Here is a 24,137-nt window from a genome sequence, read left to right on the forward strand (position 1 = left end):
GGCAGGTTTATTTACTTTCATAAATAGCACGGCCCAAATCCCTTCTGGATGGAAGATGAGGACCATTGTCCCAATTTTAAAAAAAGGGGATAGAAATGATCCACAGAACTATCGCTCAGTTAGGCTACCAGACATTTCCTCCAAGCTTTATCTGTGACATCTCCTTCATATATTATCAGACTGGCTGCACACTAATAATATTTTTCATGAACACCAAGCAGGGCTTAGAGGATACAGTACTATCGGTCAATGCTTCACATTGATGCACATCATTAGGAAATATACCGAAAACATTAAGAACACTCTGTATGCCGCCTTCATTGATCTCTCTGCTGCTTTTGATTCTATTAAGCGAAGCAGAGTGTGGGAGAGACTACTTAAAGCCAGCATCGGCCACAGACTTATGTTACTGATTTGGGAACTTTACAGTGACATGGAAACGAAGGTTAGAGTAGATCTTAAGGGTGGTGTGTCTGAAGCTTTCAAATCGACTTGAGCATTGAAACAAGGCTGGATTGGGGGCCCCAGTCTTTTTAAGTTCTATATTAATGACTTGGTACCTTATTTAACCCAAGTTTACTCCCCTTCTCCAGTAATTAGGAATTAAAAAATTCACATCTGTTGTACACAGAAGACACAGTTCTTCTTCCTCTTTCTCACCTGGGCCTTAAAAATCTTTTGGCTGCTTTCAGTTCCTATTGTAAGCATGAAAGCCTCTCCAAAACCGATATCATGATTTTCAGTAAATACAGTACTAGATTTAAATGGAGTATGGGGACCATCATGATTTAGAGCAGATCTGATCTTTTATATACCTTGGGATACTCTTTAGTGAATATCTGCCTTGGAACTGGCATATTGAGGGAGTGAAAGTTGACACATAGAAAGCCAAGAGAGGCACTGATGAAATTTTACTATAATGAGGGTGGTTAGCTATTCAAACCTGCACTGAAAAATTACAGTAGCAAAATGATTCCTCAAAGGTTGTATGGAGCTGAAATCTGGGGTCACAACTTGAACTCTATTAAAGGGTTAGAAATAGTGCAGACTCAGTTTATTAGGAGATTATTCTCCTTACCTACAGGAGTGTCAGCATCTCTTTTACACACTGAAGCCGGGTGGGAAACGTAGAACACCAGAGCGGCCTGCAACCACTTAAACGACTTGAAAAGGCTCACTTCTTTACCCATTGAGCGTCTCCTGGCTATGTGCTCTGTGGAACTGAGGACTAGCCATCTGTGGAATTCCAATGGTAAAAGTATTCTAGACTATTATTGTTTCCAGGAGTTGAACGTGGATAAGCTAAGGGACCGGCTCTTATGGCTAGAATCTAGAAGGGACCTGCAATCGATTTGAACCACCATTTTTTCTCCTTTTGAAAACAGAGCATTTCAGATCTAGCTCTTTGACTAAACTCTTGCCTGCCTCATTAAGAACTGCTTTTATAGAGTTGTGATTTCAAGTGCACACAGACCCTTTATTTGTGGGCAGCCCCAGGTAGAATATATCTCCCATTGTATGCTAACTTGTCCATTTTACACAGATCCAAGGAGGCTCTTTCTAAAACCCCGCTTTGGACAGGAAACCAGCTCTCCCTGACAGAGAGGGTCCAGTGGTTGCTGAGTGACAACAGTGCTGTAGTGGCGCATAAAGTGGCCCTTTTTTGCTCTGGAGGCAAAAAAAGGTTAGGAAGAAGTAACGGAGTTACTGTATCCCTGGTGGTTTCCCTGTTATTGTCGCCTTCCTAATTTATGGTTCCTGTTTTTATTTGCAGTTGTTTGAGTTATATTTTAAGCGGCTTGTGGTTGTATGGATTTGCCATGGCTTTTGGCTAGTACAATGGGTTTTTTTTTTACATTATTAATTGTAGAGATAGATGATGGGGCAGAAATGTAAAGTATTGCACTTGGGCAAAAAAAATGAGAGGCACAAATACAAGATGGGTGACACCTGGCTTGAGAGCAGTACATGTGAAAAGGATCTAGGAGTCTTGGTTGACCACAAACTTAACATGAGCCAACAGTGTGACGCGGCAGCTAAAAAAGCCAATGCAATTCTGGGCTGCATCAATAGGAGTATAGCATCTAGATCAAGGGAAGTAATAGTGCCACTGTATTCTGCTCTGGTCAGACCTCACCTGGAGTACTGTGTCCAGTTCTGGGCACCACAGTTCAAGAAGGACACTGACAAACTAGAACGTGTACAGAGGAGGGCAACCAAAATGGTCAAAGGCCTGGAAACAATGCCTTATGAGGATCGGCTAAGGGAGCTGGGCATGTTTAGCCTGGAGAAGAGGAGGTTAAGGGGTGATATGATAGCCATGTTCAAATATATAAAAGGATGTCACATAGAGGAGGGAGAAAGGTTGTTTTCTGCTGCTCCAGAGAAGCGGACACGGAGCAATGGATACAAACTACAAGAAAGAAGATTCCACCTAAACATTAGGAAGAACTTCCTGACAGTAAGAGCTGTTCGACAGTGGAATTTGCTGCCAAGGAGTGTGGTGGAGTCTCCTTCTTTGGAGGTCTTTAAGCAGAGGCTTGACAACCATATGTCAGGAGTGCTCTGATGGTGTTTCCTGCTTGGCAGGGGGTTGGACTCGATGACCCTTGTGGTCTCTTCCAACTCTATGATTCTATGATTCTATGATTCTATGATTCCAACAGGCAACAGAGCTACATCAGTTGCCACCTATTTCATTCTAGACCAGCACACGCTAGCAGGAAACAGGCTGTGATATGAAAGTGAAGGCAATAAACTTGTTGCTGAGACCACAGTTGGTTATTTCTGTGTCATCGGATTAGACTTTGGCCAGCGTGGTTTCTGCTCTGAAAAGTGCCACGTGGTCTGTGAGGTGGAAATGGAACTTTAGTTTGGGTTTATTTACTGCAATTTGAGCTCGCCTTTTTTCTATGTAGCTGAAGGTATGGTGGGGTGGTTCTCTCAAGCTTCCATTTTTATCTTGTGACAGAACAATCCTGTGAGGTAGGCCAGGCTGCCAGATGGTGAATGGCTCAAGGTAATCCAATCAGATTTCATGGCTGGCGGGGTGGGGGGGTGGGGGTGGGGGTGAGGCAGCCTCAGTCCTAGCCCAACACACTTAACTGCTGCACCAGATTGGATTCACAGTGTTGGAAAAGTCATGGTTTTCCTCAAGGGTGGGGCTGGTTCACTGCTTCCTGATTGGGGCGGCAGTTACAAAATGGAGAAGTTTGCTCAGCCGATCGTGAGTCAAGGAACTCTGATCGGGAAGGGTAGTCCAGTTCATCTTCCTCTTCCCGCTTTGCCTCAGGTTACACACAGCCAACCGATGCCCTTCAGATGTTGCTGAGCTACAGCTTCCATCATGCCTGATGGGAGTTGGAGTCCAACAACAACAATGGGTTCAAGTTGCATGAAAGGAGATTCCGACTAAACATCAGGAAGAACCTTCTGGCAGTAACAGCTGTTTGACAGCGGGACGGACCCCCTCACGAGGTCGTGGATTCTCCTTTTTAAGCAGAGGTTGGATGGCCATCCATCATGGGTGCTCGATGCAGCTGAGATTCCAGGATTTCAGGGGGTTGGACTAGATGACCCTTGGGGTCCCTTTCAACTCCACAATTCTATGATTTTATTAACATTTTGAGGGAACTGCACTGGCTACCCCTGATGTGGGCTGGTCCAGGAGGAGAAGTGTTCTTCTAAGTGGGGCTATAGCTCGGCACTAAAGAAGGTCCCACACTCCTAAGAAGAGCCTGATGGACTGGCCCATCTTAGTCCAGCATCCTGTTCTCACAGTGGCCAACTGGATGCCTGTGGTAAAACCGCAGGCAGGACCTGAGCCCAACTCTCCTCTTCTGCAGCATTCAGAAGCATTACTGCCTCCAGCTGAGGAGTCACTGACAGGCTTATCCTCCACAAATCTGTCTAATCCTCTTTTAAACCCATATAGGTTGGTGGCCATCAGTGCCTCTTGTGCAAGTGACCTGTATAATTTGGCCCCGTGCGGTATGAAGGACTTTCTTTTATCTGTCCCAAATTTTCCAAGTTCTACTGTTTTGGATGTCCACAAGTTCTAGTGTTTTGACAGAGGGGGAAAAGCTTGTTTCCACTACAGTGGTACCTCGGGTTACAGACGCTTCAGGTTACAGACTCCGCTAACCCAGAAATAGTACCTCGGGTTAAGAACTTTGCTTCAGGATGAGAACAGAAATCATGCAGCAGCGGCACAGTGGCAGCAATAGGCCCCATTAGCTAAAGTGGTGCTTCAGGTTAAGAACAGTTTCAGGTTAAGAGCAGACCTCCGGAATGAATTAAGTTCTTAACCTGAGATAAGACTGCACTTGCTTTCTCCATGCCATGCATTATTTTATAAACTTCTGCAATGTTGCCTTGTACTCGCTTCTTCTCTAAGCTGAAAAGTCCCAGATGCTGCAGCCTTTCCTCCTAGGAGAATCACTCCATTCAGCTCCCAGCATCTCCCCCTTCCCATGGTTGTAGCCAATGAACATTTACTCAGAGTAGACCTATTGAAGTCCATGGTCCCGGCCCATTAATTTCAACGCATCTTTTCTGAGTAAACCTTAGTTTAGCACAAGCCCCTGTCAATACTTTATAAAGATTTGTGATGATCTACAAGAATAACAAACTGCAGAGGAAATGGAAGAACAGTAGCTGACATGAGAGCAAAAACTATAAAGGAAGAAAAACAACAACCCTGATGTCCTTTTGGGAGGCAGAAAACACCAGGAGGGAAAGAGATATCTAATAATTAAATTATGGCTCAGATATTAGCAGCCTTGGGGCCTGTGGAATAACTGGAAACCCAGATATTTGTTTTTGATCAGATAAGTAGGAAGAATAAGGAAAAAGACAAGCAAGGGGTGAGAAAGAGGGGGAGGTGTAAGTAAGAGCAATCTCTAACTCTCCATATCTCCAGAAAACAAATTTATACATATATTATTTTTAAATAACTGTGCTATTTTTCTAGAAAAAGAGGTGCTGGAACTCACCATGAACCCTTGTTCTCTTCTAATGACAATGGCGCCCACCTGAGAGGTGCCAAAACTGAGTTCTGGTGAGTTCTGGCTGAAAAAGGCTTGAAAAATAGGTACCCCTTTCACTCCTTTTGTAGATGCAACAATGCATGTACAAAAGGAGTGAAGTAACCCTGGCCCAGCCTGACCCTTCTGAGCTACACAGCCTCACTGGCTTGGCTTCGCATCCTCCTTGAGAGATTTTACTTGGGTGGAATGCATTCTTCAACTTAGTGCCTCTTGCTGACCTGGAATTGGAGCAGAGAAGGGGAATGTGAGTCTGTGCAAAAACTAGCCTACTGTAACAGGCCCTCTGGACTCTCCCCAGCCACAGTCCCGCTCCTCTCCTCAGGCCACAGCCCTTCCTGGGTCTGCTGCACTGGAATATCTCCTTGAACCCTGATGGTGCATTTTTGCTTGTCTGGATGGAGGACAGACAGGAGTGTGTGTGTGTAGAAACTGGCTTAGTGTACAGTGATAAATTCCCCGCTCTCTCTTTGCTCTTTCCACTTTTTCCTCTGGTCCTTCCCACTCCTGGCACGTGGCCCCTGGACTGTTGCCCAGAAGGGAATGGGGGACTCAGTCTGAAAAGGTTTGCCACCCCTGCCTTAGAATAACCAGTTTGTCATCAGAGGCACAGGACGGCATGTCAAACGACAGACAGACATGTCAGTCTCCGTCAGAACCTCTCTTTGTTACTGCTCAGTGAAGGGTTAAAGAGCTGTGGTGGGCTTGGCTGGTCCTGGTTTCCCCAGAGGTCTCTATCTTCCTTCTCACCGCCACCCCCCACCCCTTGCCCTTTGGGCCGCTTTGAAGGGCGCCCAACGCCCTTGAGCCACGACACGTCCAATTCAGTCCATCGTTCTTTGCTCCCATTGTGTTAAGGCACCCACCATGGAAAACAATTTCACAGACCAGCCGTCAGGAGAGAAAGATCGGGGGTGACAATTGCCTGGCCGGCAAATGGGCCTGGTGGCGAAACAGAGAGCAGAGCAAACTCGGCAGAGGGCCCAGAGCAGGGAGTCTGGCGCTGCTGCTGCTGCTACTGCTGCTGCTGCTTTTGTGGGGGTAGGGATGGAGGGAAGGCACATTGACTTCGCTCCAGCTCTTGGGAGCTAGCAGTGTGTGGAATCAGCAGCCCTCAAGATTGCACGGTCACATGTTTGGGCATAGACATGAGAAAACCAGTGAGCAAACAATTTAAGGTGCCTAAATGCAAAATAGGGACGCGGGTGGCACTGTGGGTTAAACACAGAGCCTAGGACTTGCCGATCAGAAGGTCGGCAGTTTGAATCCCCACGATGGGGTGAGCTCCCTTTGCTCAGTCCCTGCTCCTGCCAACCCAGCAGTTCGAAAGCACGTCAAAGTGCAAGTAGATAAATAGGTACCGCTCCGGCGGGAAGGTAAACGGCATTTCCGTGCACTGCTCTGGTTCGCCAGAAGCAGCTTAGTCATGCTGGCCACATGACCCGGAAGCTGTATGCCGGCTCCCTCGGCCAATAAAGCGAGATGAGCACCGCAACCCCAGAGTCGGCCACTACTGGACCTAATGGTCAGGGGTCCCTTTACCTTTACCTTTAAATGCAAAATAACTGGGCATAACAAGCCTCTCTGTGAGAAAAGCAACCTAACAGCTGTCTCAGACCCTTCAAGTGCCCCTGTTTTCCAGGGACAGTCCCAGATTTACAGAAGCCGCCCCGGTTTCAGATTTGATCCCAGAATGTCCCTATTTTCATTGGAGAAATCTTGGAGGGTAGGATATCTTAAATAAGAAAAATAACATAAGAACGAGCCTGCTGGATCAGGCCAATGACCCATCTAGTCCAGCATTGTGTTTTCACGGGAGTCAACCAGATGGGGAGCCCGCAAGGAGGCAGTATGTGATTGAATCCCATTTTGAAACAGCAATCATCTGGAAGTGCCTTTCATCTCACCTCTCTGCAAACTTTGCAACCCAATCAGGATGGGTGCTCAATAAAAAGGCCACCTGGAAATGGCTGAGAGTGCTGTAGAACAAGCTCCGTTGAAGCTTGTGTGGTCAACTCTTCAGTTTCTTTGCTGGAATCCTGAAGTCCATTGGCTGGAGTCAGGTGCAAAAAGAGGAAGGATACGGAAAACATACACTTAGAATTAAGAAAGAGCACCAGGGCTGAGCTTGCAATCCTGCCACAGACAAAAATCCACTCCTGGTTTTCCAACCATTTTATTTTATTTTTTGTCATTTCAGCAGCTTAATTTAGGAAGCATTGGGTGGGTGGGGGAGTCATTTTGTTGTTGCAGTTGAACAACTGGGAGTTGCAAAGCCTTGCCAATTTACGGCAAATCGCCCAGAAATGTACTAATAGATCCCAATCCCCCTCCTGCCTTGCCCTGCAAGTTCTATGCCTCCCCTAGCTAAGTGCAGAGCCACAGGGAAGCAGGATGGAATTGGAGGGAGTGAGAGGGTGTCATGGGCCCCACAATGCTGTCAAGATCAGGGCTGGGCTGGCAAGCCCCAAGGTGGCAACAGCAGCAGCAGCAGGAAGAAGAAGGAACAAACAGGAGGGGCCTGACTGATGGGCAGTGGGATTTGAAGGCAGTGCTCTGCCACGTGTACCTTGCTTTCAGCCACTTCAGAAGGGAGAACAGGGATGCCAGCTCCTTCCTGCCCCCACTTCCTGGCAAAGTGGAGTCTCAGTGGAGGCTGGGAGGGCAGTAGACAGTGCAGGGAGGCAGGTAACTCAGAAGGTGGCAGCAACTGCTACTAAGCCTGTACTGTTGCTTCCCTGAGTAAATATCTCTTCCTTACTTACACATAACAGCCTCTCTCTGCATGTGTTGATTGCGAGATGGGAAGTGGGTAACACAGGTAAATGTAAAGGTAAAGGGACCCCTGACCATTAGGTCCAGTTGTGGTCGACTCTGGGGTTGCGGCACTCATCTCACTTTATTGGCCAAGGGAGCCGGCGTACAGCTTCCGGGTCATGTGGCCAGCATGACTAAGCCACTTCTGGTGAACCAGAACAGCACACAGAAACGCAGTTTACCTTCCCGCTGGAGCGGTACCTATTTATCTACTTGCACTTTTACATGCTTTCGAACTGCTAGGTTGGCAGGAGCTGAGACTGAGCAACGGGAGCTCACCCCATTGCGGAGATTTGAACCGCTGACCTTCTGATCGACAATCCCTAGGCTCTGTGGTTTAACCCACAGCACCACCTGCGTCCCGGGTAACACAGGAAACCCTTGAATAGAGCAATGATAGAAATTGGAAGGGACCCTGAGGATAATCTAGTCCAACCCTTCAATGCAGGAATATGCAACTGTCCCATACGGGGATTGAACCTGCAACCTTGGCGTTATCAGCACCACCCTCTAACCAACTGAGCCTTCCTGTATCCTAAGAACAGTAAGGAAATATAACAAATAAGTGGCTTGGCCCCCTTAACCCTCCTGGGATTTGAGCACAAGGCTGAGTCTTATCCCCACCATATTCCACAGCCAGAGATCGAACCTTGTTACCTCCCAGGACCCAGACGGTCAGGGCAGTATCAAAGGAACACACACTGTCTTCTCCTTCCAAGTGTGCCTTGTGCCCAACCCAGATCTGGTCCTGAGGGCTGGGGCACACTTGTTGTTGTTGTGTGTACATTTATACCCTGCCTTTTCCCCTGACAGGGACTCAAGGCGTCTTACAGATAAAAATCAGAACAGCTAAAACATAGAACAGATTTAATGGATGCAGTGGGGGGAGGGGAGAGAAATGGGAGAGTCCTGCTGCACAAGCAGAAATCCTTGTGCTCGTGGAACATGTTATCTGCACAAGTTTGGATACAACCTTCAGTGTTTTGCAGGAGGGATTCAAGTGAATACCAGAACTTTAGTGTTGTGCCTTCAGAGTGGATTAAAAGACTCTGTTGCCCTAGCACAACAAACATACCTTTTTTTAAAAAGAGACTTTTTGTAGTTTGGAAAGTGACAGGGAAATGAATCGGAAAGTGTGGAATTAATTAACAACAGGAAGACTTATAAGCACCCTGCAAGCAATTCAGGATGAATGCAGAACAAATGCTTATTATTAATATTTATTATTATTTACTTATTTAGAGCATTTGTACCCCACTCTAAAAAGGCTCAGTCAAAGGATTTTATATCTGTATTATTATTGTCTATATTTGCATTAGGGTAAAGTAACTGCCTTTTGGTTTCAGGGGGTACAGCTACTATTGGTTCATTTAAACTGCTGTATTTGGATCCTCTGTCTTATTGGTTTCCTCCAAAAGGCAGGACTGTGATTGCCTGATATTGTTCCCTCCAAAATGTATCCTTTCTAGCTAGTCCCCTGTCCCTATAAATGTAGCTTTCCCCTCCTCAGTCTTCAGTCTTGTTTGCTGTAATAAAGAAGTGTTACTAGAGAACTGTCTCCAGCAGATTATGTCAAGAGAGCTGAAATCACAAACCCCACGTCACAACAACTGGCGACGAGGATGGGATCCGGAATGCTGAGGAGCGGTTAAACGCAGCCCTGCCTCAGAGTCCGGATTGCAGCTAAGAACAAGACTCACTGGCCAGCTGAGAAGACGACCCTGCCACAGGACAATGGAGAGTCCAAGGGTATTGGAGCCCTTCCAGCCATCAGAGCCCCACACGTGGGAAGACTACGTCGAACGCTTCGAGTTCTTCGCAGTGGCTCAAGGGATCACCGATGCCAGCAAAAGAAGGGCCACATTCCTGAGCTACTGTGGGCCTGAGACCTTCAAGCTGGCCAAGGCATTGCTTGCTCCAGCGAAGCTAAGTGAGACATCTCTCAAAGATATTCTTGCCTGCCTAACAAGCCATTTGGCGCCTACTGAGACCAAGATGGCCCGGCGGATGGAGTTTCATGAGAGGCAGCAGCGTGCTGGGGAGTCTGTATCTGCATTTCTAGCTGAACTGCGGAAGCTCGCTCAGCACTGCGACTTCCAAAATCTGGAAGAGACTCTCCTGGATCGGTTTATCGGTGGTCTGAGCAGCAAGAAAGCCAGAAGACGCATCGTGGCTAAAGAAGAGGTTACCCTTGCTTCAGCCTTGAAGGAGGCCACCGCCACGGAGAATTATGAAAGAGAGGAGCTTGATGCCAGTCGCAAGGCCCCTAAGCCACAGATAGAAGTTGCGCATGCCATGGACGAGCTAGAGGCTACTCCGAGCCAGAGCCCAGTCCGTGGGGTCGAGTCAGTGCGTCAGGCCTGCACAGTGCACAAAGATCACCGAGGCAGGTGTCCAGGTTGTGGCGGAAACCATGAGCGGAAGAGTTGTCGTTTCCGGGATGCTATGTGCCGGACGTGCGGAAAGACAGGTCACATCGCCAGGGTCTGTAGATCGGCGGCGTTGGGAGCGACAGGAACACCTAGACTGGAGCATCGCAGACCGCCCACAGCAACCCATTTTCTAAAGGACTGCCACTATGTAACGGAGATCAACGGGAGGGTCGTGCAGTTCCCAGCGCAAGGCAAGGCACACGTCAAGGTGAAGATTGAGGGTCAGCAGTGCGACATGGAGGTGGACTCCGGATCTGGATTCACTATCGTGTCGGACTAGACCGCGAGGACATTCTTCCCCAGGGGTAAGTTGCCCCCTCTGGAGCCCTTCCCGGCAACCTTGCAGTCATACTCAGCGGGCCGCATCCATGTTATGGGAATGTGTGCCGTGAGAGTTCAGTTCCGGGACAAACAGGCTGTACTCAAACTGGTGATTGCGAAGGGCAGTCGCCCCAGTCTCCTGGGCACTGACTGGTTCCCCGCCCTGGGACTGAGTATATCAGGGCTTAATTCAATCCAAACCTGCCCTGAGATGAGCGAGGCATTATGCAAAGAGTTTGCTGGTCTCTTTAATGGAAAACTGGGTTGTTATAAAGGGCCCCCAGTTGACTTCGAGTTGGACCCTGGGGTGGCCCCAATCCGACTCAAACCAAGGCGAGTGCCATTTGCACTGCAACCCAAGATCGAAGCAGAGCTGGATAAATTGGTCAAGCAGGGAGTTCTCTCACCCGTGGACTCTGCTAAGTGGGAGACTCCAATCGTCACGCCCCTTAAAGCAAATGGGGAAGTCAGGATCTGTGCAGATTACAAATGTACTATCAATAAGGCACTCAGGGGAAACTCATACCCCATTCCAGTCGTATCACATCTGTTGGCTAAACTGGCTGGGGGCAAGGTGTTTGCCAAAATTGACCTGGCACAAGCCTACCAACAGCTGCCAGTAACCCCACAATCAGCGGAAGCACAGACTATTGTCACACATAAAGGGGCGTTCAGAGTTAACAGATTACAATTTGGAGTTTGTGTGGCCCCAGGGATTTTTCAAGGGCTCATGGAACGCCTGTTAAGAGGTCTGCCGGGGGTCTTGCCATTTTTTGATGACGTTTTGATTGCTGGAAAAGACCCACAGGAACTGGTTGCGCGTGTCCGTGCAGTGTTGCTCAAGTTCAAGGAGGTGGGGTTGCAACTGAAAAAGGAAAAATGCAGTTTTGGGGTGCCAGCTGTGGATTTCTTGGGGTTTAAAATTGATGCATCAGGCATCCACCCCACAGATGCTAAGATTAAGGCCATCATCGAGGCACCACGACCACAGAACAAGACGGAGTTGCAGTCATTCCTGGGACTTATTACCTTTTATCATTCGTTCTTACCCCATAAAGCTTCGGTAGCTGAACCATTACATAGACTGTTGCAGAAAAAGAATGTGTGGCGATGGGGGCAGGGGCAGCAGAAGGCTTTTGACTCCTTGCGAAGAATGCTGAGTAGCGGGAGCGTCCTTGCTCATTATGATGAGTCAAAGCCGCTGGTCCTGGCATGTGATGCCTCTCAATACGGCCTGGGGGCGGTGCTGAGTCATAGGGAACTGGATGGGTCGGAAAAGCCCATCTCTTTCTATTCCCGTACGTTGTCGCCCACGGAGCGCAACTATGCTCAAATTGACAAAGAGGCGCTTGCAATTGTGGCAGGAATCAAAAAGTTCCATGATTATGTGTACGGTCGCCATTTCTCCATTGAAACGGACCACAAACCACTGTTAGGGTTGTTCAACCCGAACAAACAAACGCCACAAATTCTCTCCCCCAGAATGTTGCGTTGGTCTATATTCCTGAACGGGTTCCAGTACACCTTGACCCATGTGCCGGGGAAACGGTTGTGCCACGCTGATGCGCTGAGTCGATTGCCCCTTCCTGGCGGGAGCAATGAGGATCCCGCTCCAGCGGAGCACATAATGATGCTGGAAACACTTCCGGGGGCTCCTGTAACGGCTACTGATATAGCTGAGAAAACGAGGAAAGATGCTGTTCTCTCCCGTGTGCTCACTTGGGTGGGGAGGGGGTGGCCAGGTGGTCCGCATGAAGACAAATTCAGGCCTTATGCGACAAGGCAGCACGAGTTGTCCATGCATAAGGGTTGTCTCCTGTGGGGTGATAGGGTGATCATCCCAGCACCACTGAGAAACAGGGTGCTTGAGACGCTTCACATGGGACACCCGGGAATGGTCAGGATGAAGTCGCTAGCCCGATGTTATGTGTGGTGGCCTGGAATGGACCAGAACATAGAACAATGGGTACGAACATGTAAGGCATGCCAAGAGGTGCGGCCAGAAGTGGCCAGAGCACCAGTTCACTGGTGGGAGCAGTCCAGATCTCCCTGGAGCCGGCTGCACTTAGATTTTGCTGGGCCATTCCAGGGGAAGGTCTTTTTGGTTGTCGTCGATGCATATTCCAAATGGTTAGAAGTGGCGATGGTCCCTAGCATGGCATCAGCTGCCGTAATCAAGGTGTTGAGGCAGCTGTTTGCAACCCACGGGTTACCTGAGACCATTGTATCAGATAATGGGGCAGCTTTTGTATCCCAAGAATTCAGGGCATTCTTGGCTGATAACTTCATAAGAGGGGTCACATCCGCGCCCTTTCACCCATCCTCCAATGGGCAGGCTGAGCGCATGGTAAGAACAGCCAAAGAATCCATTGCGCGCTTAATGGAGGGTAACTGGTCAGCTCGCATCGCGCGAATGTTATTTTTGCAGCATGCGACGCCGTGTACTGCGACGGGCAAGTCGCCAGCTGAGCTGCTCTTGGGTAGAAGACTAGTAACGGTGCTGGATTATGTCCACCCGGATAAAATGCCAAACCATAATTCAAGAGCAACCCCCCAGGCTGAGACTGACACAACAAGGTATCTCGCCCCTGAAGATCTGGTCTGGGTGAGGAACTATTCACGAGGTTCGCGGTGGGTGGCTGGTGTGGTCACCCGGGCTAGTGGACCTGTGTCCTATTATGTAACCTTGGAAAATGGGCAAGTTTGGAAGAGACATATAGATCAGCTGAGGCGCCGGGCGCTCAGCAGGGAGGAGTCAGATAATTCATCCCTGGCTAACGACGCAGAGCTGCAAGACCAGAGTGAAAATGGCCCAGGGGTGCAGTCACCAGGGGCTTCAGCAAATGAACCAGGGTCTGCTAGTCCTCATGATGACGAGGTACAGGTAGGGAACCCTGAGATGTCTGGGACTCCATCTGTTCCTGAGGAAACCCCTATAGCAGCCCCTCTACCACAGGTAACACCCAATCCAGAACCGGCAACGCCTGTTGTCAGGAGATCAAGTAGAAGTTGTAGGACCCCACAGTACCTGAGAGATTACGTCTGCTGTGCTCACTAGGGGGGGAGGGGTGTTGTGTATTGAGTCAAAGGATTTTATATCTGTATTATTATTGTCTATATTTGCATTAGGGTAAAGTAACTGCCTTTTGGTTTCAGGGGGTACAGCTACTATTGGTTCATTTAAACTGCTGTATTTGGATCCTCTGTCTTATTGGTTTCCTCCAAAAGGCAGGACTGTGATTGCCTGATATTGTTCCCTCCAAAATGTATCCTTTCTAGCTAGTCCCCTGTCCCTATAAATGTAGCTTTCCCCTCCTCAGTCTTCAGTCTTGTTTGCTGTAATAAAGAAGTGTTACTAGAGAACTGTCTCCAGCAGATTATGTCAAGAGAGCTGAAATCACAAACCCCACGTCACAACACTTCAGTGTTTTGCAGGAGGGATTCAAGTGAATACCAGAACTTTAGTGTTGTGCCTTCAGAGTGGATTAAAAGACTCTGTTGCCCTAGCACAACAAACATACCTTTTTTTAAAAAGAGACTTTTTGTAGTTTGGAAAGTGACAGGGAAATGAATCGGAAAGTGTGGAATTAATTAACAACAGGAAGACTTATAAGCACCCTGCAAGCAATTCAGGATGAATGCAGAACAAATGCTTATTATTAATATTTATTATTATTTACTTATTTAGAGCATTTGTACCCCACTCTAAAAAGGCTCACAGAGTGGCTTACATACAGTCAATTAATCCAAGCTGGTCTCTGCCCACAGGCTCTCAAGTTAAAAAAAACCAAAACATGACACAGAAGGGGAAAGGGATAGGGAGGGAAGAGGAAAATGAAGATCAAACTCAGGCACTAATTCTTAAACATTTGTCCTTATAATGACCAGATTGCAAGGTTCTATAACCTCACAAACAAATCAGAACAAGTGCTCCATAAAGGCCAGGTATAATCTACCCTCTGCGTAAACTTTGTGCAAGACAATAAAAGCTCAGTAAATGCAATGCAGACTTGCAATGTCCTTTGCAATGTCCATCAGAGGAATGGGACCATCATCTGTGTCGCCTGTGTTGTGAGTTGTAACATAAGGATTCCTACCTGTCTGCAAGGACACTGCAATGGATGGATGCCAGTGTGCTAAGTACTTGTACCTTGGAGGGGCTATAACAGTGTAGGGCATGTGATTTAGTATCTCTGGGTAGTAACCAAGCCCCTTTCTGTTTGTTTTCCTGCTGTTCTTTCTTAGGCACGTGTTCCCGTCCAGCAGGAGACATGACACAGCAGCACTGACCTGACGGGACAGCCTGGTAAGTGGACAGATGGTAGGGGAGAAATTGGAGTCAGTTTACATCCTAAAGGCAAACTTAGCCTAATTTGCAGTTTCCGAAACAATGAAATTTGAAATTTGCACTTTTCTGAATTTCATAATGCAGTTCTCTGGCCAAGCAGCATGTACCGAAAATAATAATAATAATAATAATAATTAATAATAATAATAAAAAATTTATTCCCCGCCCATCTGGCTGGGTTTCCCCAGCCACTCTGGGTGGCTTCCAACAGAACACTAAAATACAATAACCTATTAAACATTAAAAGCTTCCCTAAACAGGGCTGCCTTTAGTTGTCTTCTAAAAGTTTGGTAGTTATTTTTCTCTTTGACATCTGGTGGGAGGGCGTTCCACGGGGCGGGCGCCACTACCGAGAAGGCCCTCTGCCTGGTTCCCTGCAACCTCACTTCTCGCAGTGAGGGAACCGCCAGAAGGCCCTTGGCGCTGGACCTCAGTGTCCGGGCAGAACGATGGAGGTGGATATACCAGGGTAAAGTGTCCACTTAAAATGCATTTCTTTATCCTGACATGTTGGGCATTGTAGGGGTTGGACTAGATGACCCTCATGGTCCCTTTCAACGTGGGACAATATTACTTTAAAAAAAATATTTATAATATTTATCGAAAGACAGGGTCATCGCCAGAGGGTGGCTAGCTTGGTTATTTGCTTGGGCTACAAGACCAGTAAAGGGACCACTGCCCTGACATTTGTACCATTTCTACCTTGCACAGAATACCCAAGAATCTCAGTTGCAGCATAGATGAAATCACAGTTTGCTTGTCCTGCCTCTCCCAGGCTAGGGGGTCCACTGAGGGCTCCCCAAATCCTGGAGCCAGCCCTGATCAAAATATTCCAGGGTAGAGATGCAAGAAGACATCAATTTTTGTTCTGCCCTGTATTTGTTGCATGGAACTCTGTTTCCATTCCACTGCAGCTCATTTTCCAACAAAAAACTAAGTTACTCGTCTCGCTGTCCACCGGTGAAAGTACTGACTTACATAATTAATTACATAAATTACATTGCCATTATATTATTCCTCCCCGTTCATTTCAGCACAAAGGTCCGACAACGCAAACAGGGGAAGAAAACGCAATCAATTACATATTGTTTGCAGACTGAAAGCAATGAGAGCAAATGCCAATCCTGTTTTGCTGGATTGATTTCTGGGGATGAATAAGCAAATACCAGCAATTTTTGCTTCCGTTTTCATCAGAATCCCCCAATATCCCTTTTCCAGTGTGGGGGGTCAATCAATGGCACTCCACAATAAATGCAGTTTCAAAACCCACAAATAAGCAACAAGACAGAAGGCTACAAATATATTGTTTTATTGCTGCAATGTGGCCCAGTTATTGGTTGTACGAGAAATATCCCCTAGACAACAGCCGTGGTTCCTCAGTGTGTGTCTGAGAGAAGAAACCCCTGGCAATGTTATTGTCTCTGCATGTTTATATATATCTAACCTCCCCCCGACCCAGCGCCAACCATTCCTCACTTGCTTCCCACTGTCCTACTAACCCAGGGCTGTCGGTGGCAGGTGTCTCTAATGTCCCTGTCACTCCGGATTAAGAGATGCTCCCTCCCACCCCACCCCCTCCTGGGTGCCTTGCCTGCATTCCTTCACTACTTGCAGATCCAGACTCTGCCTAAGGGCCCGTCTAGGATGCAGCTTTGCACTCGCTTTCCTTCCATGAAGATGGGAAGAGCTTGTTTTCTGAAGGTGGCATGGGGGGGCGGCACATGTGGATTTTGTTTTGCCTTCCCTGGGCAAATTAAAATCCCTCCTCCAGCCCATACAGGGACTGATTTGTTTATTTTATATATTTCAGGGGTGTGTGTATATAGATCTCTATCTCTATGTATTGATTGTGTGCGTGTTTTCAATCATTAAATGCAAATAACTGAGACTAAATTCATCTGTCCATAAATAAACAAATGTTATATGAACGTTAAAGACACATAGTAAGTAAGTAAGTTGCAAGTTGTTTTTAATATTGTGTTTTCGTGTTGTAACCTCACCCAAGACCTTGGTAATCAATAATAATAATAATAATAATAATAATAATAATAATAATAATAGCAAAAGCGTTTTTAAAAAGCATTTTAAAATTTATTTCTGACAACCCAAAAGAACAGTAGCAGGGCATTACATTGTACCCCATACAAAAACAAAAAAGGAATACTCACACAGCAGTCAAAATCAAGACACCCATATTTCCCAAGCTGGCTTAGATGGTGAATGTGGAGCATCTAAGTCCAAAGCAGAGGAAATAAAATTCCCCCAGCTGAGGTGGAATTGTTCTAGGCCTCCGTTCCTCTGGAGACACACAAATGTATGTGTTATTTCTTCAGCAAAAACCGTTCTTAAACTACAAGGACAAACATATCTTTTTTCAAACTTTTTTATTGCTGGGCTACTGAAATCCCTGCTGCAGCAAAGGTTCTTTAGAGTGGCAAGCTCTCATGTTAAATATGTATATTGTGCAAACTCATTCAACATTATTCAATATAAGATAACCTGATCGTTTCGTTTAATTTGTTAAACAACCAGGGCTCTAAACAGAATTTCCTTAAGCTGACTATATTTTGTTATCTAACCGGAGTTCCGATATATTTAAAACTGTACCTCCCCTAATAACCACTATGGATTTATCGCCTCCTGTGCCCTTTCTTTCCAATATATGAACAAGCTCCACTTTTCTACAAATCTCACTGCCACCCTTCTATAATCATTATCTTTGCAAGTTTGGCCATCTGAGCTACATTTAGAATCTTAGTCTTAATTTTCTATTTCTGCACGGTCAGATTTCTTCTATGCTTTACACAGAGCTATTCGGGCTGCTGTAAGAAGGTGCAGCCTCCACTGATTTATATACTGCTTAATATTCACAATTTCTAAGCGGTGTGAGATACAGTGGTACCTTGGTTTACAACCATAATCCATTCTGGAGGTCCGTTTGTAAACCAAAACAGGTTGTAACCCAAGGCGCGCTTTCGCCAATGGGGCCTCCAAATATTTTTTTTTTGTAATCCCCCCAAAATGGGTTGTAATCCAAAAAAAGGTTGCAATCCAGGACACGTACTTCCGGGTTTGACGTGCTTGTAATCCAAAACGTATGCAGACCAGACTGTTTGCAAACCAAGGTACCACTGTAAAATGTTCTGGGTTTTTAAATAAAAAAAATGCATAGAATAAAAACAATTAAAATTCATCCAAGAAACAGAAAACTACATTAAAATGCTGTCAATTTCAAAGTCAGGGTACAGGGACAGTTACAGTTGATTTGGAGGTCTTATGCAAGAAACTTGTTTCCCCAAAAGATTGGAATTTTTGCTGTAGGGAAAATGATGGAGAAATGTACTAGAAAGTGTAAGATAACACTCGCTTTTCATGCAATGCATGGGCGTAGCCAGGATTTTTGTTAGGCGGGGGCAGGCCTTTTGTTGGGGCGGGGGGGGCAGAACCTCAGTTAGCAATGTAGTTTTCTTGATTGGGGGGCAAGCTTGGCTACGCCTGTGATGCAATACCATCTAACCCCCCCGCAATCTGTTCAGAATTAATGCTAATTAACCAGCCATTCTTACCAACCTGCACACAGATCGGAATGAATAAACTCAATAAACTGGTTGTCAATGGGCTTAGAGCAGCATAACTTTGGCACCTTATTTTGTGGAACATTGAACCAGGATATGGTTTCCTTGCTTTTGTTCTGAACATCTTCTTCCCTCTTCTGTGTGCGCGCCCTCCCTCCCTCTCCCTCTCTCTCTCTCTCTCTCACTGTATCTGTACTCCAGATGGCTGAGAGAGATCAGAAGGCGCTCAGTTTTATGTCTCCCGGATTGCAGGGAATATCACCCAGCTGGCAAGATGTTCTGCTTCCTCTGTGCTGTGCACCTCCTCCAAAAATGCAGGCCGTAGTTTTTCTCTCCAATATGTTAACACAGTCAATGAAGCCTCCCTGAAATTCCGGCATCCAAAACAATTGCTTAGTTTGTCACTGGAAATCAATTCCGGAAAATCGGATGCAACGCAGCTTGCTGATAGGGGTTTTCATAGGGTTTAGACAGATAAAGTAAGAGACGTCCAGATTCCTAGACAATACCTGTACCCCTTTATGTCTGCGCTGACTTCTCTCTATCCTCCTCACACTTTCTCCGGGCCTTGAGCACTTAGCCCAGCATCCTGGTCTCGCCTGTGGGAAGTCCCTAAGCAGGGCCAGAGCACAAGTGCCTTCTCCCCTCCTGGAATTTCCATAAACTGAATTTCAGAGGTGACCATTCAAAGAGATTGCTCATTGTCTGGTGTGGATGTGCCTTGAGGCACCCAGGCCCCAAAATAACCCCACAAACACGTCTGGCAGTCCTAATGTGAATACCATTTGCTTGGAACCACAGTAGGGGTGGGCCTCCTGTGCTTGAATCCTGCTTATAGGTTTTCCACAAGCTTCTGGTTGGTCACTGGCCTGATCCAGCAGGCTCTTCTTAGGTTGTTAATGGGCCACCTCTAGCATTAGTCCTACTGAGAGTAGACCACTGAAAATGACTGAGAGGTCCCTTAATTTCAGGGGGTCTACGCTGAGTAAAACTTAGCTGGATACAACCCAGTAACTCCAGTTCCAACGGGGCCATTCTGAACTGTTCCAAGTTTTCTCCATGAACTCCTGGCCCTATAGAGCCTACCATGTCTCTTCCCTTCAGCTGATGTCCCAGACACGTTGCCATGCAACCGGCATGTGGCAGAAAGGAAGAACTGTGGTTGAGGGAGGAGGGGGAGAGAATCACCGCTTGACGGTCCTTGAGAAAAATAAAGCCAGCAAGCTACCTTTCTTCCTCCGCTGCCTCCAGCTTCAAGTTATGTTGCACCATCTCCACACTCACCCACCCACCTGTACGGCATTGTATGTCTTGCACAGACGGATCTCGAGAGCCTTCCTTTCCTGATGGGCGATGGAGTAAAGCTGCAACCCTTTATGATCATATCATCTCCTCATGGCTTATAGTCAGGGTCCTTACAGACCCTCCTGGATGTTAAGGTCAGCACAGGAGGCTTTTCTTGGTAGTTCCTCTGTCCTCAGTAGCTCAGGAGGGTGGCGGCCCAGGAGAGGACAGCTCCTATGTTGTGGAACTCCATTCCAACAGAGGTGCATCAGGCACCTCCATTATGTACAGAACTTTCCATTGTATGCTGAAGATGCAGCTCTTTAGGCCTGGACTTTCACATTCTCCCTCTCTCTCTCTCTCTCTCTCTCTCTCTCTCACACACACACACACACACACACACACACACACTACCTTCTGTATTCTCTTGACCATATTTTGTTTTAAACAGATTTTAAAAGTGTATTCCAAGTTGCTAAAACACACCCACAGGGAGTATAGCTCAGTCTGGGGACCATGAGACTCTTAATTTCAGGGTTGTGGGTTCGAGCCCTATGTTGGGCGAAAGATTGGACTACATGACACTCATGTTCCTGTCCCACTCTACCATTTTATGGTTCTATAACCTTATGCGAAGGTTAGGTAATCATAATCATAATAATTCTATATCACCCTTCACCTGAGGATTACAGGGCAGTTGACAATATAAAAACATAAAAATACAAACGAAACATTAATCCCCCACCACACACAGTTTAAAAGGCCACAGATTGTTTAATCAGCCAAAGGCCTTGGAGAAGAGGAATGCTTTTGCCTAGCACCTAAATAATAATAATAATAATAATAATAATAATGTGGAGGGGGGCAGTTGCTCCTTTCCCCACATTTCAGATCACATGCTGTTACTATTCTTCAGTATGCACTGTTTGGTTGGAGATTCTGGTTCGCATTCTGGTTCGCATTCTGGTTCGAAAAAAGTGTAAATGAGGTAGTTTCTCATTTAAATGCAAACAAAACCAACCCATCCCTACTCCTATACCCTGAAATGTCCCTGCAGCCCTCGGTGTTTCATCCAGTCCTAATTTCTCTTCTCTCCGTCTGTCTCTCTTATTCCATTTCAGGTGCTGCCAGCGATGGGTTGTGTGCAATGCAAAAGGAAGAGGCCCAATAAAAACCCCAGCAATGGCGGCGATGGGATGGCAAACCTGCAGCCCAACTCCTGCTACGATCCTGACCCCACCCCACAGAACCCCACCAACACGTTCACGCGCATCCCCGACTACAACAACTTCCAGGCAGGGACCTCGGGGCCTTCCACTCCGGCCTTCATGGGGGGGTCCAGCCTGTATCCCAGCTCCCTCCCCATGTCTGGAGCCGGGATTGCAGGTCAGTCTCTCAGGAAAGGCTGCAGCTAGAGGACTCAGGGGTGGTGGGCAAGCCTCGAATGCTTGCTTTGGTTGGGCCAACCCTTTGGGGCAGGCCTAAGTCATGGGTGGAGAAACCAATTCAGTCCTAGGGCCACATTTCCTTCTCAACAAACCTTTGGGGGCCACATGCCAGTGGTGGGAGGAGCCAGAGGTTAACATGGGTGGGGCAATGGATGCCAATTTTAACTTTGTACAGGAGGATGGTTGCTAGGTACACAAAAACACACAGTCCCCTCTGTCCTCCAATCAGGCAATCAAGCAGCATGATCACGGAATCATAGATTTAGAAGGGACTTTGTGGGTCATCTAGTCCAACCCCCTGCAATGCAGGAATCTCAGCTAAAGCATCCATGACAGATGGCCATTCAACCTCTGCTTTGAAGCCTCCATTGAAGGAGAGTCCACCACTTCCTGAGGGAAACTGTCCTACTTTCAAACAGCTCTTACTGTCAGAAAGTTCTTCCTGAAACTCCCTTCTTGCAACTTGAAGCCACTGGCACATTTCCTGCCCTCCAGAGCAGGAGAAAACAAGCTTCCTCCATCCTCCATGTGACAGCCCTACAGATATTCAAAGGTGGCTATATCTCCTCTTTTCCAGGGTAAACATTCCCAGCTCCCTTAACTGTTCCTCATAAGGCTTGGTTTCCAGACCCTTGACCATCTTGGTCGCCCTCCTCTGCACATGTTCCAGCTTGTCAACATCCTTCTTAAATTGTGGTGCCCAGAACTGGACACAGGATTCAGAGCTCAAGGACACACGCCAGTCAGACAAAAGCACTCAAGAGGAGTAGAAAACAGGGCCAGCGAGGAGTGTGGCATAGGAAGAGAGCAGTAGTGGCTGGAGAGAGTCCTGAGGGCCAGGGAGAGATGCGGGAGGGTGGGGGGGACACGACAACACACATTTGTTCCTCGCATCTGAGCTTTTATGCTTACAAAGTTATTTCTGGACAACCTGTTGGATGCAGCCCAGGTGGCGTTGGCATTTCCTGTGGACCGATTGTAATTCAGGAAATACCATGCTCATAGGTAACATACCTGGGGATTTCTCGTGAGCTGGAGCTTTTGCTGGGTCCTCTCACTGCCTTTCTGCTGCTGCCCCCTGCAGGTGGAGGAGTGACCCTGTTTGTTGCCTTGTACGATTATGAAGCCAGAACAGAGGACGACCTCACGTTCAAGAAAGGAGAGAAATTTCACATAATTAACAATATGTGAGTATTGGCTTATAGTATGGCTTAAAGGCTTAAAGAACGTTTGGTGCTCTAGAGTTGGCTCAGCTACAACCCTCACCAATCCTGGCCCCTGGCCATGCTCACTGGGGCCGATGAGAGACAGTGCATGCATTCTTATTAATTTATATGCCACTTCCATGTTGTGAACCACCCTGTGCTCTTTGGATGAAGGGCGGTCTACATATTTAATAAATAATAATTATAAAATAAGTGGCTTCTAAGTGGTTTACAGCTATACAATGAGCTACAAAATCCACACCTAATTAAAAGGTGCTGTGGGTTAAATCACAGAGCCTAGGACTTGCCGATCAGAAGGTCAGTGGTTCCAATCCCCGCGATGGGGGTGAGCTCCCATTGCTCTGTCCCAGCTCCTACCAACCTAGCAGTTCAAAAGCACAAAGTGCAAATAGATAAATAGGTACCGCTCCAGCGGGAAGGTAAACGGCATTTCCATGTGCTGCTCTGGTTCACCAAAAGCGGCTTAGTCATGCTGGCCACATGACCCGGAAGCTGTACGCTGGCTCCCTCAGCCAATAAAGCAAGATGAGCGCCGCAACCCCAGAGTCGTCTGCAACTGGACCTAATGGTCAGGGGTCCATTTACCTTTACCTAATAAAAACCACAAACAAAACCAATTCATCCTTAATTAAAATATACAATAGAACCAACCAGGTGAAAAGAATAGTGTTTAAAACAGATTAAAAGAAAAGAAAAGAAAAATCAGACATTGGGAATTGAACCTGAGACCTTCTGAATGCAAAAGCCTGGGTTCTGCCACTAAGCTATTCCTCCACCCGGGTGAGCTTTATAGATCTGTAGAGTTGGAAGGGAGCGCAAGAGTCATTAGTTCCAACCCTTCCTCATGGTTCACTGGTTTCTTTTCTCTCTCCTGTTTCTCCAGGGAGGGTGACTGGTGGGAGGCGAGGTCTCTCAACACAGGAGCGACGGGCTACATCCCTAGCAATTACGTGGCACCTGTGGACTCCATCCAGGCAGAAGAGTAAGTATGGCGGCACCTGGAGGGGGGGCATGCAGGGGCTGGGAAAGGGGAGAGGTACTCAAAGGAGGTGATTATTTGCTTTTAGCCAGGTAAGGAAACTTTCTGGCCTGGCGGGCCAGATCACTTATCTCCCTGCATCCCCAGGGGGTCAAACTTGAGCGACAGGAGTGGGGAAGAGGGGTCTGTTCCCCCACAGGAAGCACGCTGGTGAAGCAGCACCCAGAAGGACTGAACCTCTCTCTGCTCTACAGAAGCTGGCAACTTGGCCCAGGTCCTCTTCCCCTCCGCCTCCAAGCATTCACATCTAAATCTTCTTTTTCCAGATGGTACTTTGGGAAAATTGGCCGCAAGGATGCCGAGAGGCAGCTTCTGTGCCATGGCAACCCCCGGGGAACTTTTCTCATCCGCGAGAGCGAGACCACCAAAGGTAGCACCTTTCTCCCAAGGGTAATTTAGTCCAAACCTCTGCGATGCAGGAATCTCAACTAGATCTTACATGACAGGTGGCTGTCCAACCTCTGCTTAAAAACGTCAGCTATTCTCCCTGTAAACAGATCAGGATGACAGCTCATTAAACAGGTCATCTGTGCTTTGGGCACGCTAGGTGTGCAAACAGAAGGGTCCTAAAAGACCCCAGGGAGGACACAGAAATCAAAGTA

General features: G+C 47.2%; 1 protein-coding gene across 2 annotated transcripts in view; it reads left to right on the forward strand.

Annotated features, from left to right (window-relative positions):
• Window positions 1–24,137, forward strand: part of FGR (FGR proto-oncogene, Src family tyrosine kinase) — a 57,134-nt gene that overhangs the window by 25,201 nt on the left and 7,796 nt on the right. For both annotated transcript variants that reach the window (XM_083455452.1, XM_083455451.1), the window contains exons 2-6: window positions 14,861–14,921; window positions 20,944–21,208; window positions 22,355–22,457; window positions 23,380–23,478; window positions 23,802–23,905. In XM_083455452.1, the coding sequence (XP_083311578.1) occupies window positions 20,956–21,208; window positions 22,355–22,457; window positions 23,380–23,478; window positions 23,802–23,905 (559 nt within the window). In that variant the 5' untranslated portion in view covers window positions 14,861–14,921; window positions 20,944–20,955. The remainder of the gene's footprint in view (window positions 1–14,860; window positions 14,922–20,943; window positions 21,209–22,354; window positions 22,458–23,379; window positions 23,479–23,801; window positions 23,906–24,137) is intronic.

This window comes from Podarcis tiliguerta (assembly GCF_965153285.1).
Source record: "Podarcis tiliguerta genome assembly, chromosome: 8".
Classification (NCBI taxonomy): Eukaryota; Metazoa; Chordata; class Lepidosauria; order Squamata; family Lacertidae; genus Podarcis; species Podarcis tiliguerta.